The sequence below is a fragment of the Sorex araneus genome, chromosome 2 (assembly GCF_027595985.1).
Source record: "Sorex araneus isolate mSorAra2 chromosome 2, mSorAra2.pri, whole genome shotgun sequence".
NCBI lineage: Eukaryota > Metazoa > Chordata > Mammalia > Eulipotyphla > Soricidae > Sorex > Sorex araneus.
The window spans coordinates 337,210,180-337,230,630 of record NC_073303.1 but is presented as its reverse complement, the minus strand read 5'-3'; the positions used below and the strand labels follow the sequence as shown (position 1 = coordinate 337,230,630).

General features: G+C 37.4%; 1 protein-coding gene across 4 annotated transcripts in view; it reads left to right on the top strand.

The window, feature by feature from the left end:
* Positions 1-19,251, top strand: part of SS18 (SS18 subunit of BAF chromatin remodeling complex) — a 68,368-nt gene extending 49,117 nt beyond the window's left edge. For 2 of the 4 annotated variants that reach the window (XM_055127995.1, XM_055127994.1), the window contains 6 exons: positions 1,158-1,325; positions 3,112-3,216; positions 5,928-6,020; positions 6,723-6,845; positions 10,325-10,458; positions 17,472-19,251. In XM_055127995.1, coding sequence (XP_054983970.1) covers positions 1,158-1,325; positions 3,112-3,216; positions 5,928-6,020; positions 6,723-6,845; positions 10,325-10,458; positions 17,472-17,498 — 650 coding nt within the window. In that variant the 3' untranslated portion in view covers positions 17,499-19,251. The remainder of the gene's footprint in view (positions 1-1,157; positions 1,326-3,111; positions 3,217-5,927; positions 6,021-6,722; positions 6,846-10,324; positions 10,459-17,471) is intronic. The other 2 variants (XM_055127996.1, XM_055127993.1) reach the window with 2 other exon arrangements.
* The last annotated feature ends 1,200 nt before the right edge of the window (positions 19,252-20,451 follow it).

The following is a 20,451-nucleotide window of genomic DNA, read 5'->3' as shown; positions in this document are numbered from 1 at the left end:
CTAGCTGATTTTTGTGTGTAAGAATTGTTTATTTGAGGGTTTGTTTTTTTTTTTTTTTTTGAGGGGGTGGTAATTGGCAATTGCGTAGGTCTTGTTCCTGGATCTGTGCTCAGATACCACTCCCAGTGGTACCCCAGGGATCATAGTCCGTGTCGAGAACTGAACCTGAGTTGGTTGCATTAGACTTTTTAAAAAGTACTATGGCTAGTTGGTATGAGTAAAAGAAGACTTTAAAATTTCATCATTAAACTAAGTTTATGAAATTCTCGAATACAGGTTTTATAAATAAATAGCTTCCTTATCTCCCATTACATAGTGAGTATTGGAAAAGTTTAGAAAATGGAAATTCAGAAAACCACTCCCTCCTTGTCCCCTATTTTACTACTGATCTGTGTGGTTTTGTCAGGTGTACTTTGTTTTGGTGTGTTTTCTTGTATAACATAAGGATTCTGTGTCCTTGAAAGATGATGCAGAGATACATAGTATATAATGAAAAATATATGCTTTCATGATGTCCATAACCCATATTTGGGGGCTGTTAGCAGCAGTGCTGGGCTCAGATGCGAGCTCTTGCAGGCAGGCATGCATTTGGTGTGTGAGCCAGGTCTCCAGCTCTCTACTTGGTTTTTTAAAAACTTAACTAGAATACTTTTCCAGTGGGTTTTATGCAAGATTCCATAAGTTGTTTGCCATCTTTTGTATTAGATTACTTTAGGTATATTTATTTCAGTAACTCATAAGCTTTTGTTATTCATACTCGATGTTAAATTTTATTTTAATGAACAATATGTTTGGGAATTTATGATGATAAATTGTTTTTAACATGTTTAAGATATTTAAAAATTATATGCAAAAGTACTGTTTTTGTTTTTGGGCCACATTCTACTGTTGTACTGAGGGCTTCTGTTTCTGTGTTCAGGGATCACTCCTGACAGTGCTTAGAAGACTCTGTGGTGTTAGGGATTGGACAGGGCTTAGTGGGAGGAGCTTGTCTTGCCCATAGCAGACCCTGATTTAATTCTAGACACAATGTATGTTCCCCTGGGCACCATCAGTAGTTAAACCTTGAGCACAGCTGAATGTAGCTCAAATTAAAACAAACAAACAAACAAACAGAAAAAAATGTATTTTGTGTATAATGTTTTGTCTCTTTTCAGGTCCAATGATGCATCAACAGCCTCCTTCTCAACAGTACAATATGCCACAGGGAGGTGGGCAGCATTACCAGGGCCAGCAGCCACCTATGGGAATGATGGGTCAAGTTAACCAGGGCAATCATATGATGGGTCAGAGACAGATTCCTCCTTACAGACCGCCACAGCAGGGTAAGGTTCCATTTGGGAAATTGAAATGGCAATAGTGGAATCTTAATGTAGTAGCTTTGAATTTTAATGAACTTTTTGTCAGGGAATGAATAATCAGGTGATTTTTGTTTTTGATTGTTAAAAATAATGTTTTCCCTTGAAAGGTTGTGGATGTAGTAGGCACAAAGGACACGGAGTGGATAGGAACTTCCTGTTAAACAGCTAACTGCTATCTGTTCTTTTCTGGGAAGAGGTGTTGGATGACATCAATTTGCCCTTGCTCCTCCTGCAAGGAGCTTAGGTTTATTGAATTACTCCCACCACAGTGCTCCTAAGGCACACGCAGCTCCATCAGGCACTCCAAATCCTATATTGCTTTTCTCTTTCCTCTGTGTCCTTTGCAAGATTTAGCAATGTCCTTTTTTCGTATAGAGATAGGAAGACAGTTGATACTCTGTTTTTGTAATATGGGAGTCAGTTCACTCAATATTTACTCCTGGGCATCCATCATATTTCCTGACTTAAGCCTCAGTTGCCCTTACCTCCTAACACCCCCAAAAGGGAGGGTCCCAGTGAGGGACAAGGATGGACTCAGGGCAAGCTGTAAGCTGCCTTGGCATTGAAAAAAGGGATAAGCTAAGCGAAATAAGAAGCATAATAAATTAAGGGCACGATCATGGAACAAACTCTGTCCTGACCCAAAAAGAAGTAACTGGATAAGAGTAGCTACAAAAAGAAATAACCTGCTGGGGTCGGGAAAGACTAACCTGGCGTGAGGAATATAGTCTGGGATATATAGTGAGATGTCTCTAGGAAGAGCCACCCTTTCAGCTTAATATAATCATGTACTGTGTCCATACAAAATAGCTAGAAATACTAGTATTCAATCTGATTGTTTAAATGGATTACTAGCTAAGGAAAGGAGAAAGTAATACATGTCTTTAGATGGAATTCCACCCTTGAGCAGATCTCCTAGTAATCTAGAGTGCTGAACCCACCCATGAGATTTTGTTCCTGAGTTAATCTCCTAGAAGAACTCCCTTTGAAGGAAGGGCTTTACATCTGTTTATTGTTATGATAATGTTTAATCTCACCTATGTGTACTCCCACCATCACGATCTTTATACTAATATGCTGTAAGAGAGAAAGAGGGGAGGGAGAGAAGAGAAATAATTATGCTCTTAGAGAGAAGTAGGGAGGAGAGAGGAAGAGAAATAAAGGGTCCCTGACTACCGACCAGCCTTTGGCCCCTGTTCCCCGTTCCCCCATTCCTCTGTCCTCAGTTTATGCGTCTGTCACCGTCGATCAGCCTGGGGAAGCAGTTCTTGGCATTGAACGCAAGTGTCGTGCACCCATGCTTTTTGAACTCACAAGAGGTTACTTCAAAAATATTATATCAAATGCTCACTAATTTGCTGCAGAAAATAATGCTTTGTTACTGAAAAGTTTTCTTTCAGTTTAGATAACTCCACATTTTGTCAGAACCTAATTTTATTTCAAACTTCTAATATCAGAGTTGAAAGGAAATTAATTTTTATTTGAAATTTTTTCAGAAGCCAGTGCTTTTTTTTTTTAAGTTGGTATTGTTTGATATTGGCTGTGTGTTCTTAACATTAATTTTCGTGAAATGTGTCTGTGTTTCTATGTTTTTGTGTGTAAAGATAACGCTTTTTAAGTATTTGAAATGGGAAAGCATGGGAGGGGATTCTATAGTTGAAAATAATCTCTCATTACATCAGTTTAGAAAGAAACCTTTGATAACTTAGAGAACAAATTATTTATGTCTTGACTGGTTGTGGTTTTTCAGGCCCACCACAGCAGTACTCAGGCCAGGAAGATTATTATGGGGACCAATACAGTCATGGTGGACAAGGTCCTCCAGAAGGCATGAACCAGCAATATTACCCTGATGGTAATCTTTCCTAATGTTAACTTCCCATTTTCTATCCCTGTCCAGTATTAATATAGAGAGAGATTCAGAACATTTTAATAAGGATGAAGAAACCAGCATTGTGTTTCTTCTGAGTTTAGAAACACTCTAGTAATCTAAAGTACCAATGACAACATTAGTTTATATTGTATTGCGAAGTTTACTTTGGCTCTTCCATACTACCAGCAGGAATCATTCTGTCATTGGACTACTTTGTTACCTAAAAGAGGATAATCCTTTTATATTTGGAACTTGAACCAAAGCAGATGTTATTCATTGACTTTTAAAAAATCATTTTTATTGAGATAATTCATATATCATAAAGTTTACCCATTAGTTTACTTTTGTACACTGTGTAAGAATAAAGTTCTTAATTAATTTTACAAGTTTTAATATGTTAATACTGCATACTTCTTGAAGAACTATAGTTTTTATGTATATAAGCATTTGCATTTAAAAGAATTTTGGAGACGGATATCCTGTAATATATCTGTAATATAGTCAATATAGCATTAGTAAAATAAGAAAAGTATTTCTAAATTAGATTTTAATTTTATTTAGTTTAAATCTTACTTATTATTATTTTTTAATCTTACTTATTTTTGTACTCAAAAGAAAGCTTAGGAAAAAATAGTAATGATGTACCATACTACATGTAGACTTTGACTTACAGGTTTACACTTTTTCACTATATTTAAAATGTTCAAGATGCAGTGTTCAAGAAAAACGGGTAAACTTGAGGTGGTCATTCACATTACAAAACAATTTGTTTTGTTGTAAAGGATTTGCCAACATCTTCATTTATTATAGCAAAGGCTTCTTTGTGTATTTACGGTAAATAAATTATTTAACAGAGAAACTTGAAAGAACTTCAAAACATAAGATTTTGGACTGTTGACTAGAAGCTTGATGTGTTTAAGAAATTGTGTTTTCCATCTTTTCCTTTCCTAAGCATAAAGGTACTCTATTAGATTTTTCCTTTGCAGGCTCTGCCTATATGTCAGAGTCAACCCTATTACAGAATTTTGGTGTAATGTGTGCTAATGATAGAGATGATAAAGGATGGTCTGGATAATTTTAGATGGAGAATAATTTTTTTCCTTCATGTTTTCTTGCACTAAATTTTTCAGAATGTTGGTTTTTTCTTCTTTTCTTATGTAGACAAATTAAGGGTTTTTTTGATGGAAACAATTTTAGAAGATACATGTATGTAGATATATTTACATAGCTATACACACAGAAGGCTGAACATGTTAAATTCAGTGGAAAACCGATTGTGTTTAGTTTAATTTTTAAAATATATTTTAAATAGTTGAGTTGAATTTGCCACTGTTATTTTGGCCCTGGTCTTTTTAGGAATGTGAAATTTATATTGTCATAGATATAACAATATATATTCAAAATAGATATATAAGATATTTTTATAAATATAAGAACTTTAAGGTTACTCTAACTTCATTTTATTACTTCAGGGGATCAACATTTTAAATTTTGCATTAAATTTAAAATACACAGTTTGCATAAGTGTGTTAATTGAATTTTAACATTTCTATAGATTACTTTAAAAACAGCTATTCATTTTCTTAAACAGCATTTGGTATATTCTCTTTCTGTTCATGTGTCAGAAAATATGTACTTTATTTTGTAAATATGTAAACTTTATAAAGGGCCAGAAAGTAAATATTTTAATTTCTTTGGGACATTTGGTCTTAGTCTTAACTATTAAAAAAGATAGAAAAAGAATTCTAGAAAATTGAATGGTATGACTGTTCCAATAAGTTTGCAAAAGCAAGCAACTGGCTATAGTTAGACTGTGGATCTTAGTTTGCCATCCCATTAAAATAGATACCTTCAGTTTGGGAACCTTGGACCTAAATCATGGAATTTGACATTTTTATCCATAACTATATTGTCTTTCTTAATCAGATACTCAAAAATTTAGATTTTGTCTAACTTAAAAATCAATTCTTATGTTTTTTTTTGCAACTTGGTTAAAATACAAAACTAGAGCATTTTCATTAAGACTAGACATCTTACAGATAAATTTTTTTATGCCTCTACTGTTGTACTCTAGTATTTAATGCAGTATTAGTTTTATGAAAATGGAATGTATGACAATTCAGAAATATTTATGACAACTTTTAGAATGATAGCACTATTAGTTTTGCATCTGAAAATACTTTATTTATACTTTATGCGAGATAATAGAATGTGAAAGTTTTGTTTCAGTTTTTTTCATGGGAAAAGCACTTATGGAACCTCTATATTGCGTTGTTTTTTAGCATGTGCTGTGGAGTTGGACACAAGCAGAACTGGCATTTGACAAATATAATTGCTTCCTTTTGTTCAGGTTATTTACATGTGAAAGAACTAAATGCTTTCATTCTCTTTTTCTGAAGAATTGAAAAAGGAAAGTTTTTTTTCCTCCTTTGATGAGGAGTATCAGAATTTAAGACAAAATGTAATGTTTCTAAAATTACTGTTTTTTTGCTTTTAAGAAACTTGCACGTTACCGTAAATGAAAACAGTCACATGGTAAATATTTGGCTAATGCAATTGAAATTATTTTTTATGTATTTCCATTTCTTTTTCTTTCTTTTTTTTTTCAGTTTTATCTGAAAGTTTAAATATATTTAGGGTTTTCACTCAGTGGCCATTAACGTTTCTTCCTGTCTCTTGTCGAATTGATGTAGGTCATAATGATTACGGTTATCAGCAACCGTCGTATCCTGAACAAGGCTACGATAGGCCTTATGAGGATTCCTCACAACATTACTACGAAGGAGGTATCTATATACCTTCACACACATACACGTATATATCCCCTCTACAGGAATGAAAATTCTTGCATAAGAGAACTTCTATTCATGCAAAACTCTTGTAGAATACTAGTTGCTGGCTATCTTGAAACTTACAGGGAACCCAGAACAATCAAAATAATTTCCTTATAAATATTTAAAATGTATAACTATGACTTGCCATTTATAATAACAAAAAAGCTAAACATTTAAAATTAATTTTTTTCTCAGAGGAAATTTCTATTTTGACTGTAAATCCATCAATTCAATTTTTTTCTTGTGTGTGTTTACATCTGTATAATTTTACATAGAAGTCTAGTGCCTTTAGGAAACAGCTTGCTGATCTTGTGTAGCTAGTGTGTGCTCTTGTAGCTGTCTTTAATTTTGTCTTTTTTATTTTATTTAGCATAGTCATGATCTTATGACTGTGATGTTCCAGTAAATGTAATGCTCGTATGGCAGAGACGCTGAAAATGCTGCAGTTCAACCTTGCAAAATTGGCTTTAACTGCAGTTTGTTTGGCCGAAACCCTTCTGTTTGGTTTGAGTTCTTTTTCTTTGTTTTGTTAACTTCTAAAAATCAATATGGCATTTTATTTCGTTCTTGTGTTGTTGGCTATGGTCTTGGAGGAGAAACTTAATTAAGCATATCTTTCAGTTTTTGTCCCTTCTTCTCCAATTATCCCTGTAGGAAACTCCCAGTATGGACAGCAGCAGGACGCCTACCAGGGACCACCTCCCCAGCAGGGCTATCCACCTCAGCAGCAGCAGTACCCAGGCCAGCAGGGCTACCCAGGACAGCAGCAGGGCTACGGTAATGTCTCACTGCACTTTGTGTTTTTCTCCACAATAAGTGTGACGATTTTGATATGAATTTGGGAAGGTTTTTGTTGTTGTTGTTGTTTTTAAAAATTCACAGTTTTCAGCCCAGACCATTAGCAGGTTATTTATTTTAAATATTTTTAGAGGAACATGTTGATACAGTAATGTCTTTCACAAGAAAATTAGGTAGTTAGTTAACTAAAGACAAGTTATACAGTTATCTATGAAAATAAGAAAAGTAAATATTTTGGTTTTGGGCCATGCCTGTCTGTGCTCGGGTCTTTTTTTTTTTTTTTTTTTTTTTTTACTTTTTGGGTCACACCTGGCAATGCACAGCGGTTACTCCTGGCTCTGCACTCAGGGGTTACCCCTGGCACTGCTTAGGGGACCATATGGGATGCTGGGAATTAAACCCGGGTCAGCCATGTGCAAGGCAAACACCCTACCCACTGTGCTGTTGCTCCAGCCCCTGTGCTCGGGTTTTACTCCTGGCTCTGCACTCAGGGGTCTTTCTGGCGCAGGGAAACCATACAGGCCGTTGGAGATTAAGCCTGAGGCCTGGTGCTTGCAAGGTATGAGTGCCAGTATTTTGAACTATCTCTCTTGTCTTGTCACTTTGCTACGGGAAAATGTGGCTCCAGTGATAGAGAAGTAAGTACTTATTAAAGTAATGTTTCTGCTCACTTGGTCTTATTTTCACATTAAAAATTTCATTTTTTCAATTCATTGATTTAAACTTTGCACTTTTATATCAGCACCATTCTACCTATGAAGGCAAGTCTAAGGCAAGACTAAATTCATTCTGATTTCTTTTTGCTTCTTCAACATAATTTTTTTTGGCTTTTTGGGGTCACACCCGGTGATACACAGGGGTTACTCCTGGCTCTGCACTCAGGAATTACTCCTGGTGGTGCTCAGGGGACCATATGGAATGCTGGGACTTGAACCCAGGTCGGCTGCGTGCAAGGAAAATGCCCTACCCGCTGTGCTATTGCTCCAGCCCCTCAGCATATGTTTTGAAATTCAGGTATTGGAAATGAGGTGCTTCCCCCAAAGTACATATGTTTTAGTCTCCTAATTCCAGATATCACTTTAGAAATATTTTGTAATTTCTTAGTTTTCATAAAGGGAATTGCTGTTTTTAAATGGCATTTCCATTGCATAAACACTGAATTTTTTGCTTTCAATAGTTTTCTTTCTTAATATATATAATGTGCACAAAAACATGATGTGGCTGAATTAGGTAAATTAATTCACTTATGGGAAAATAAAAAGAAATTTAATATTTAAGTGGTTTAATACTATTTACAGAATGCATCACATGTAAAGAAAAGACTTGGGGCTGGAGTGACAGCACAGTGGGTAGGGCATTTGCCTTGCACGTGGCGACCGGGGTTCGAATCCCAGCATCCCATATGGTCCCCTGAGCAGCGCCAGGGGTAATTCGTGAGTGCAGAGCCAGGAGTGACCCCTGTGCATTGCTGGGTGTGACTCAAAAAGCAAAAAAAAAAAAAGAAAAGAAAAGAAAAGAAAAGACTTGAAACATTTGTTTAAACTTGAAAATTATAGTTCTCTTTAACACTTCCCACTGTAATCACTCTTTGTTTGTTTTTTGAGTTTTGAATCATGGCTACCTGTGTTTAGAGCTGACTCCTGACTCTTTGCTCAGGAAACATTCCTGGTGGGTTTTGGGGGCCATAAGTGATGCTGGGGATTGAACCCAGGTTGACCGTGTGCAAGGCAGGCACCCTAACTGCTGGACTGTTGCTCTGGCCCACCTCAGTGTCTTTAAAAAACAATTGATTTAAGTTTTCTTTTTTTTTTTCATAATTTTCTTTTTTCAGTTATAAAAGATTTATTGTAGCCACTGTGAGTGCTCCTTTATAATTTTTTAATAGATAAATAGATTTTTTTTTTAAATTTTATTGAATCACCATGTGGAGGGTTACATAGTTCTCAGGATTATGTCGGTTATACAATACTCAAACACCCTTCCCTTCACCAGTGCCCATCTTCCATCACCAACCCCCCCCAGTATACCTGCCGCCCCCTCCCACCTCCCCAGTCCCCACCCTTGTAAGTGATAAGTTTCACTTCGTTTACGCCTTATCTCAATTACATTCCATGTTTCAACACACAACTACCGTTGTTGGGGTTTCCCCCAAAAAAGAAAAAGACAGTCCTATTGCCAAGGAGGCATTTGATAGTTCTCCACTGCTAAGAATATAGAGATATTAAGTCCCGCTGTTTGTTACATAACTTTTCTTTTTCCCCCTTGCCCCGTGCCACTGAGTTCACGCCTGTTTAGTAATCGCCACGCTGCCTGACAAGGGAAAAAAAACCGAAAAGGATGGTTATTTCCCGTCATCAGCAGGCGTGGGGCTCTGGCTTAGTTGACAGACTAGTAGAGTGTCTGCAGGCAGTTTCTGGAACCGAAAGTCTTGCGCTGGTATCGGCTCCGGCTCGAGATTCCACCAGCGTCCCACTGTTCCATGTACATAATTTTTCCCCTTATATCCCATTCCCACGCCACCAGGTCTGTTTGCTTAATGGACATCACACTGTAGTTGACGCCACGCCGTGTTTCTTCCCGAGAAAGAAGAAAATTTCTTCTCAGCCGGCGTGGGGATATAGCTTAGTTCAGTCTAGAGAGATGGCTACCACTTTGATTGCCTTCAATATTTCAGCAACAGACTATTCTTGTTAGGATCACCCACAAAAGTCCGACCCATTAAAAAGGAGCCATTACATATTGCTGATGCTAAGATGACCGGCCGCGCGGTTTTGGGTTTCTGTATAAAGTCCAGGGAAAGTACAACCAGAAATAACATCACTACAAACTTTTACCCTTTTATGGTGCTCATAAGATGGAGAAACCTAGAGAGAGGCTCGGCGTCTCCATTTTGCGCTCAGAAATCCGCGGCCCCTGCGCTGTGCTCGGGAGGAAGGAGTTGAGAGAGAGAGGTTAAAAGAATTGGGGGATGCCCGGTTCCCACTGTTTCAGCCCGCCGTGGGGTCTCTGGTCCCATGCCGGAATTAGTTCAGTGGGCTGCTTGGAGTCCAAGGGCGCTTCCTTGGGCTCTTCCATCATGCTCGCTCCGCAGCAGGTTCCAAAGGAGTTAAATAGATTTTTTTAAAAATCAGACTTAATCTACTTTAGAATTCCTGAGTGTCTTTTACCCTTTTTGACTTACAAATTTTAGTGACTTTTATGTAATATGGTAGTTATTATGAACCCAAAACATTTGATGATGGCGTTCTGTCAGTGTTCTTACTCTCCTAATCATTGGACTTTTATTTTTAAAATTTTATTTGAGGTTATCAAGGTTTCAGCCTATTTTTAGTTTATGTAAATTACACAATGATAATTTACACATAATTATAGTAATATCTAGTTCTAAACTCATTCTAGAAGCCTAAGGACTTAGTACATTTTAGTATGCACTTTTGTTTGTGTTACTTGTTTTGTAGGTCCTTCACAGGGCGGTCCAGGTCCTCAGTATCCTAATTACCCACAGGGACAAGGTCAACAGTATGGCGGGTATAGACCAACACAGCCTGGACCACCACAGCCACCACAGCAGAGGCCTTATGGATATGACCAGGTAACTTATTTGACCAGTTATAGGCCACTTCTTATTTATTGCTGAAGAATCTGTCATCATTCTGAAACATTTTAGTGCTCTTACTAACTTTCATCTTCAGCACATCCACTGCAGTTACTTTCCCTCCATGATACTCTTCTCTTTAAATGAAAACCACGTTTTTTTGTTGGTTCTTCTCATATTACCTGCCTAAACCAAGTACTAGTTACCTTTCTTTGTTTTTTTCAGATATGTAAAGGTGTGTCTCATCCTTGTGTCTACAGTATTCTCTTGATCTAACTTCTTTTTGTTTATAGGCCAAACCTAGTGGTGCTGGGGGCCTCTCTTGGCACAGTGCTCAGGGGACCATGCAATGCTGGGTATGAGTCTGGGGCTACTGCATACGACTCACACATATATTCTACAGTCTTTTAAGACATCTCCCTGCCCTTTAATTTTCTTCTTTTCATAACAAACTTCTCAGACTTAAATATTCTGTATTAGTCATTGTATTATTTGTCATCTCACTGATTCTAATTGAGAAAATTATTATGTTGGAAGTTTTTTTGGGGTATTTGGGCTGTAGCTGTGCTCACCTCTGGCTCTGCTCAGGGGTCATGGGGGCCCATCTGTAGTGCTAGGAATCCAGTTCCGATTGGCTTCGTGCAAGGCTTGCCTTGCCTGCCTACAGCGCTGCTGATGGTTGTGTTTCTTGCATGCAGTGTTCCAGCACCACACCCTCACCAGTGTCTACTTCCCTCCATTATGGTCTCCGCTCTCTCAATTTAATTTTCCACCCCTTGCCATCTGGATGCCAATCCTTTTTTTTGTTGTTGTTTTTTGTTTTGGGGCTGCACTTGGCTGTTCTTAGGCCTTACTCCTGGCTTTGTGTGCAGAGATCACATTCCTGGTGGGCTTGGACAACCATATGGGGTGCCAGGGATCAGTCCCATGTCAGCCATGTACAAGGCAAACGCGCTGCCCGCTGTAGTATTGCTCTTGCTCCAGCCCCTGGATGTTCTCTATCTGATGTGTTAAGTGCAAACATTTTCTCCCATTCAGTTATCTGCCTTTTCGTTGTATCCGTAGTTTTGTTGTTGTTTTGTAAATTTCTTTAGTCACTGTGAATTACGAAGTTTTTCTAAGTTTCAGGCATACAGTGTCCCAGCACCAATCCCTTCACCACTGTCTACAGCCCTCAATTCTCCCTTTTTTCTCTCTCCCTCCCCCCACCCCATGTTGACCTCACCCCATCATCCCCCAGCCTGCCTCTATGACAGGCACTTTGATTATAAATTCTAGACACTGGTTTATCTAGACACTGGTTTATGTACTATTGATAGGGTTTCATGTTTAACTCCTTTATCACCTGTCAACATCCCTTTCTCCTCCACTGATTCTCTTTCCTGCACCATTGTTGGAGTATTGTCTTTCTAACATATCCTACCCTTCCCTAAATCGAGAAGCTTCCTACCCAAGTCCAGTTCTTATGTGCCTCATTTCTATTGCCTTTGGGCATGTGTTCTTTCCCAACTGTGTTATTTTATATCCTGCATGTGAAAGAGATCATTTGGTATCAGTCTGTTTCCCTCTTGCTTAATTCAGCATGATCTCTCTAGATGGATTCACATAGCAGCATATTTCATGATTTCATCTTTTCTTATGGTTGAGTGACATATCACTGTGTGTGTGTGTGTGTGTGTGTGTCTGTGTGTCTGTGTGTCTGTATCACTATCACTGTCATCCCATTGTTCATCGATTTACTTGAGTGGGCGCCAGTAACATCTCCATTCGTCCCAGCCCTGGCAAGCTCCCCTGTGGTGTATTTGATATGCCAAATATAGTAACAGTAACAATATATATGTATATACACACCATAGTTTCTTTAATCTGTTCTTGCAGCCCATGTTTTTTTTTTTTTTTTTTTTTTTTTTGGTTTTTGGGTCACACCCGGCGATGCACAGGGGTTACTCCTGGCTCTTCACTCAGGAATTACCCCTGGCGGTGCTCAGGGGACCATATGGGATGCTGGGATTCGAACCCGGGTCGGCCGCGTGCAAGGCAAACGCCCTACCCGCTGTGCTATCGCTCCAGCCCCCAGCCCATGTTTTTGTTGCCATTCAGAAACTCTTTTAATTTGATGTAGTCCCATATATTTATTTTTTGATTCTGTTGGTTTTGCCAGTGGCATCTTATCTTTTAATGATCCAAATCTTAGAGCATTCTTTGATGCACTTTGAATTTTTTGTGTAATGTATGAGACCTGGATCCGTTTTTAATTTTTTACACATGGTTATCCTGTTTTCCAGCACCATGTATTGAAAGGTCTGTCTTTACTCCATTTTGTGCACTCAGCTCCTTTGTCAAAAATTAGCTGACTATGGGGGATGGGGGTTTGTTTTTTGGATGATCTGTTCTGAACCATTGGTCAGAGTTTTTATCCTTATTCCAGTACCATGCTGTATTAGTCACTGTGGTTTTAGAATACAGTCTTAATACAGTTTTAAGTTAGGTCAGAGATGCCTTGTGCAGTTTCATAGTTTCCAGTATGGTTTTGGCTTGAGTGTTGATGGACTTGACTTGGCTGGATTTCTTCCCTGGCTGTCACAGAAGCTTGAGTTCATTTCCTCTTTGTTTCTCTGAAGACATTTTTATCATGTTGTCTTGTTTATTTGTTTTTGGTTCATGCTGGTGTTGCTCGGGGCTTATTCCTGGCTCTGCACTCAGGAATCATTCCTGGTGGTCTTGGGGACCATATGGGGTGCCAGGGATTAAACCCGGGTAGCTGTGTGCAAGAAAACTGCCTTACCTGCTATACTATTGCTGGGTCCACAGATGTTTATTTTATTACAGTTGGGTTACCATCAGTTAGTAGGCTCTATTAAGTGATAAATATTGAAGAACACATAAATAAGTGAAAAAATACAACTTTTACTGCCTAGATTTGACTTAAAATTTTTTTGGGGGGTGGGCAGAACAATAGTACAGCAGATAGGGCATTTACCTTGCATGCGGCCGACTCAGCTGCCATCCCTGGGCACTCTTATCATCCCCTTAGCACTGCCAAGAATAAGTCCTGAGTGCAGAGCCAGGGGTAACCCTTGAGCATGCTTTGTGCTCCCCCCCAAACAAATTTAAATTAAAAAAATTATTTTTGTTACAAGTAGGGCACTTGCTTTATTACTCTCTCTCTGAACCTGAATGAAAGAAATTGTAGAATGTTTGGGATTACTCAGATTTCTAGCTAGTGACCATTACAGCAGTTCTCACTTGTCTCTTCACCAGTGTGCATTTCCCACCACTGGCACCAGTGTCTACAGTCTTCCTCCTATTACACCACACCACACCACACCACACCACACCACACCACACCTCTGTCGCTGTGCTCTCTCTCTTTCTCTCTCTCTCTCATGCTCTTCCCCCCCTCCCCTTTTCTTTTAGGCACTGTGGTTTGCAATCCTATTATTACCTCCTGTTAGCATTCTGATCCTGTCCAGAGTGATCATTTCCAACTATCATTGTTCTCATTGTCATAACCTTCTTCTCTGTCTTAAATACACTCCCTACCCTCCTTGTGGCAAACTTCCCACCAGGTCTTATTTCTATTATTTCAGACTCTTTGCTTATCAAGTAGTGTTACTTTCATTATTATATATTCATTTTCACTTTCTACTTCCATACACATTCTATACCAGTTTTTCCTTTATTCCGATATTCTGATATAACTAATCCTTCTATTTGAATTGTCGTCTTTTCTTTTTTCTCTACTATTCAAATTTTGCTGTTTTCATTCACCTCCCACATTCTCTTAAGTATTTAGTTATTTAAATTTTGTTAGCCTTTTCATTTTTGTATTTTTACAGAACTTCTGTAATTGTACTTTATTCATGGTAAGAGTCACAAATAAAGTACATTTTTTGAGTATTTTTTGTGGTGAGTATATGCTGTTTGTCCATATATATATATATATATATACATATATATATATGCCAAATGTTGCAGTTAAGGAACTAAATACATGTATAAATGTTCGTTGGTTTTTTGGGGCCATACCTGGCAATGCTCAGGGTTATTTCTGGCTCTGCACTTAGGGATCACTCCTGGTGGTGTTTCAGGGGCCATGTGGAATGCTGGGGATTGAACCCAGGTCAGTCACATGCAGGGCAAACACCTTACCCACTGTACTATTATTTCTCTGACCCCAAATATGGTGTGTATTATTGAAGAATCTTATGTGCCAAGTACTTTTCAGTACTTGGTTCATGGGAAAGATATAGTTACTATTGTATTTAATTATAAGCAACCCTTAACTTTTTTGTTTGCTTTTACATCATTCGTAATATATGCAGTTCACTTTCTTCATTGATATCTTAAAATTGCTAGAAATGGGGTATTTCCCTTTAACATTAGACTTGCTTTGTAATTCTTTATAGCTTAAGAAGCCCTTTCTGTTGTTAAGTGTCCTAATGAGCAAGTGAAGTAAGAATTGTGCAGAAGGAAAATTGATATCCAAATCTAGATTATTTTATATTTTAGGTAAAAAAATAGTCTTGAGCAACTTTTTTGGACTAAGTGGAAAGTTAATATAACTGGGGGCCGGACAGGTAGCACAAAAGATAAGGTGCTTGCCTTGCACACTGTTGAGTTTGATCCATTTGGTTCCCCAAGTACCACCAGAAGTATTCCCTGAGCACAGAGTTAGGAATAATCCCTGAGTATCATTGGGTATGTCCTCCCCCCTTGCTAAAAAAAAGTTGGAGGTGCTGGAGTGATAATACAGCAGGTGGGTGTTTGCCTTGCATGAGGCTGACCACCCTTTTCAATCCCCAGCATCCCCTATGTCCCCCGAGTGCCACTATGAGTAATTCCTGAGGGGCAGAGCCAGGAGTAACCCTTGAGCATTGTCAGATGTGGGAAGGAAGGAAGGAAGGAAGGAAGGAAGGAAGGAAGGAAGGAAGGAAGGAAGGAAGGAAGGAAGGAAGGAAGGAAGGAAGGAAGGAGGGAGGGAGGGAGGGAGGAAGGAAGGAAGGAAGGAAGGAAGGAAGGAAGGAAGGAAGGAAGGAAGCGTGGGTCAGTTTAAACTTAGTTTTATTATTTAGGTAATGTAGCAATAAGTTTCTAATACTAAGCCATCACTCTGTTGCTCTTAACTTTGTATTTAGGAATCTTTATAATAACTTTATGTGTACCCTTCGATCTAGTTCAGTACTTACCAACATTTTGTTCTTGTTTTACGTTGTCCCCCCCACCAATGCAATTTATTTTCTTTTCAGATTATTTTAAAACAAATCCTAGATTTGGTATTTTACCCATACTATATTACTTACTTATTTTTGTCATTTGGTGGTACAGGGGCTGCTTCTAAGTTCATGCTTTGGGGTCACTCCCAGAGTTGCTTAACGCCACCATGTGGTACCAGGAATCAAAATAGGGCACCCAAGAGGACAGATGCTGGTCCCTTATGAATATTTTAATATTTTAATTTTGCTGAATATAACTATGTAAAGTACGTTTCACATACCTTTATATTTCTGTTTTGTTAATTCAGGACACTATTTTTGACTACTACTTTTGTGAAAATGTAAACTTCAGGGTATAGTTTCTTATGGTACAGAAATACTTTAGTTCTCAAATGCTTTCTGATGTAATATAGTGATTTGGAGGGGGAAATTTAGACAAAATAGTTGCTTATGTGCTTCCAGTGAATACTGTATTTGGAAAGTATATGTTTTTATGAGTATTCTTAAATATTTAAAAGATTTTGGGACAGTGAGCTAGCTCAGTAGGCTGAGAACATGCAAAGCATGTTTGCAGACAAAATTCCCAAGCTGGATCCCTTGTACCATATGGCCCCCAGCACTGCCAGAGGCAACCCCCAAGTAGAGATCCAGGAGAAGCCTTGAACAGCCCTGGGTATGGCCGCAAAACAACAACATTAGCAACAAATATAATATATACATATTTAACAAGTTTAAAATTAAAAAACACATATGTATTTCAATAAACCTATTTATTCTTCTGTCTTGTTTTAGAGAAGTCCTTCTCATACCTAACTGCTGGTGTTAGCAGTTGTATATTAGACATTAGTTAACTCTTGTTGAATTTTGCTATACATCACTCATTACCTTTTTTAATTTTTATAAAAGGTATAAAAAGCATGAAGTACTTTTTCTTTCATCTCCTGTCAGCCTTTTAGTCTGCCTAATTAAAAAGAAGAAAAAGAAAGCAAACTTTTCTTGATTTGTATGTAACAGCTACCTGTCTGACTACTTCTGCTGCTGATACTTTGTTGACATAGGGAAAGGCTCAAAATCTTGAGAATGAATAGAAGGCTCCCCTTCATCTCCTAGTTGTCGTTTTACTCCACCCAAAATAACCTTGGGCTGGAGTGATAGCACAGCGGGTAGGGCGTTTGTCTTGCAAGGGTGTCCCGGGTTCGATTTCTCTGTCCCTCTCAGAGAGCCCAGCAAGCTACCGAGAGTATCTCGCCCGCACGGCAGAGCCTGGCAAGCTACCCGTGGCATATTCTGTATGCCAAAAACAGTAACAACAAATCTCACAATGGAGACGTTACTGGTGCCCGCTCGAGCAAATCGATGAGCAACAGGATGACAGTTACACAGTGATACAGTGATTGATTAATAATAATAATTACAATAAATTAAATAATTTCAAATTTGTCACACTAACATGATTTACACAACAATATGTACAGTACCAGAATTTGAAATCAGAACTTCTCACTCATTCTTAATCAGTTTTGTCCAACAAATATTCACCTAACACTGGAGTCGCACTATAGTGACGGGTTGTGCTCAAAATATACATGATCCCTTGTATGTTTTGCACTCTGAACTTGACGTGCAATGGAATGTACCAGAGATACTGTACTTGACTATATAAAAACTTGTTCTTGGTAGATTGTTTCCTTTGTAGTATGATAATCAGATTTATTTATACCTTTTTATGCTGAATTTTTGTGGTCAAACTGTGGTAAGATGGTTGCCTAATTTTGTTTTATATTTATCTTTTAGGGACAGTATGGAAATTACCAGCAGTGAGAAAGTACTTACATTCCAATAGCCAGTATCTGTTAGCAGCCATATTGTCACCTCAGCACTGTGGACACCTCCTTGTGAAGAGATCCTTCCATTCCATCTAATTTTTGAAGAAACCTTTTGGATAAGAGGCTGTTTCAGCAGGAAGCAGCCTTTTTGGCTTAGACGTAAAGGTTTTAGTAGCTCAAAAAATACTTTTGATTTCACATTTCTACTCTAGATGGCAACATTGGACAGAAAATACAGTGACATAACCAATTTGCAGTGATTTCAAAACTGTGTTTTAAATGGACTGTTACAGACTGAAAGGTGTTCAGCTTTGTATGTTTATGAAGGTTAAGAGAATTTAATACTTTTCCACAGATTCTTTTGTAAGGGGGAGAGGGAAATGTACACTTTTTACAACAGCAATATTTTGTATATTATGTTTATTTCTTGTGGTGAATATGCAAGGCGGTACACTACGACGCACTGGACAGAATCATCTGTTAATGTAGATTGGAGCATGGTGGATGCTTGTGTTGGTCTCAAAATGGTGTATTGTAAAGACAGAGGTGAGGGAAAAGACAAAGCACACCATATGTCCACTGGTAGGCTCTTTTTTTCTTTTTTTTTGGTAGGCGCTTTAGAGAAAATTCAGATCCCTTTATCTGTTAGATGATCAAGGGCACTGTGATACAGTTTTGAGTAAAAAGACATTTTTTTAAAAGCTTTCCAATTTTGTGGATTATAAAACCTTTTTTATAAAATCACTTGTAATAGTTTTAAAATGTGAGGCAATAAGAATTACTTCATGCTGAATTTGAAAATATGGTAACATTTTCATGTAAATGAAGTGGCAATCCTCTCCTAAGATAGCAATAATTGAAAAGGGAAGCGTTAATTCACCTTGTTTGATTTATCAGTGAACTTAGTAAATAATACTAAAGCATTTTATAATTGATATCAAAGAGGAATCAACATTGATTCAGTAATTTTTTGAAATTTGGAGGGTAATTGGTCTATGTTAGAAAATAGTTCAGGAGAGTTTATATATCATTTCAACTTTTATAAGTGGAAGAATACCATTTATAATGGGGCACTTATAAGTTTATCTTTTTTATGTTCATTAATATAACACAAAGATGTTTAGGAAAATGCTTATTAATGAGGTTTATTCTAATCTGTATTAAAAATAGAGATTGCATTCTTGATCACTTTATTTATTAGCATGTCATATTTAATCATTATTTGAGACTGCCCTGTGCCTGATTATTCTAGCCAAATTCAGGGATGTTGCATTTGGCAGGAAATCATATATTGAGAAGTTTATAACCACAACTATTTAAACATAAACTGAAAACAACTAGCCCAAAGGTAAGTTGCTATTTTCATCACAGTTGCCTATTCCCAGGGAATAAGATGTTTTCTTTGTAATTGAATCATTTTTTTTCCCACCTCTAACTGGAAACAAACAGAAGAGATACCATAAATTTGAATAAGCAAAATATATTGTTCTCAACATACTGTAATCAAAAGGAGGAATTTCATTGTGTTTCTGTGTGTGTATGAGAGAGTGTGTGTTTTAAGGTCAGAATCAGTTTTTTCAACTTGGTCAGTTGAAAATGGATATCAGGTTTGAAGAGATAAAATGTGGACAGCCTTATTGTGATTGAAATGCTTACAGGTTCTGTGCCAATTTTCCACCACTGTGTACTTTGTTCCTATTTAAAACGGTATCAACTCTAACTGAAGAATAAATTATTTGTGATTTTAATTTTCTCATTTGTTTCTTTAAATTAGATCTCTTTGACTCTGTTGTTTTGTCTGGAGACTATGCTGTGGGTTTTTTATATAAGTTAGTCCAGTATAACAGACTATTTTTGTATTCTAGGACTTTATCAAAATTCTCTTGCCATGCCCAAGTTAATTAGAATTAACTGTTCAGTAATCAGCATGTTGTGTGGGCTGTTTGTTACAGAATTCTTTTCCTGAAAATGAAGTCCATGAGGCTATAATCAAGATGACTGAATTAGATAAATGAGTTGAGGAGACAAAATTGTACTGAACCCAACCTGGTTTAGATATGTTATCTCATTTGAAATAAGCTCAACTGACATTAAGAAATAATTTGTCTTGCCAACCCATCTTCTGTTGTCTTATTCTCCTTTTAATGGAAACTAAAATTGCAATTTTAATAAGCAGAATTTCCTCTAGGACTTTGTTCCTGGAGACTAGTGCATTTGCAAGGTTTAATTGTTTTATAGCAGTCTTATTTTGTAAAAGTTTTTAATTGGTGGTGACAAAAATTACCTTATTCCTTTGATACCTAGAAAGAATAACTTTACCAGTAACATTTACCAAATTTGACATTCCCATATAGGATATATTTTTTAAAATTAAAATTTTCTTTTACCAAAAGGAATTATGATGGGGCCTCTGACATTGGTAGAGGACATCCTCACATGTGTGAGGCCTTGGCAATCACCACAATAATAAACGAAACACAGAAAATGTTAGATGTGTCACGATGAAGAAACAATCCTATAAAATTTCAGAAGCAAAATATTTCTTAAAAGACCAGTGAGGCAATTGAACAACATTTGACAATATTTAACTGCTAGTTTGATTGAGAACAAGTATAATTCTGTAGAGTTGTGATGATACCTTGTTTTTAATGGAACTTTTTAAACATGTCAGTGTGGAGAAAGTGTACATAACGAGCCCTCTGTATTAATTTAGAACTTACCACATTGTTACTCATAGTGAGTCATCTGATGTCTATACCCAATCCACAATTTGAAACAAACTGTCATTTAATTATTTTAGAGTATCTCTACAACAGTAGTTTTCAACCTGATGTCAGTTGATTGGTGCCCACCCGCAGGTGTAAAAGATTGAAAACCACTGCTGTAAAAGGTAGCGTCTTTTTCAAACACTTTGGACTTTAGGGACACTTCCTGCTTCTGAAATGCTG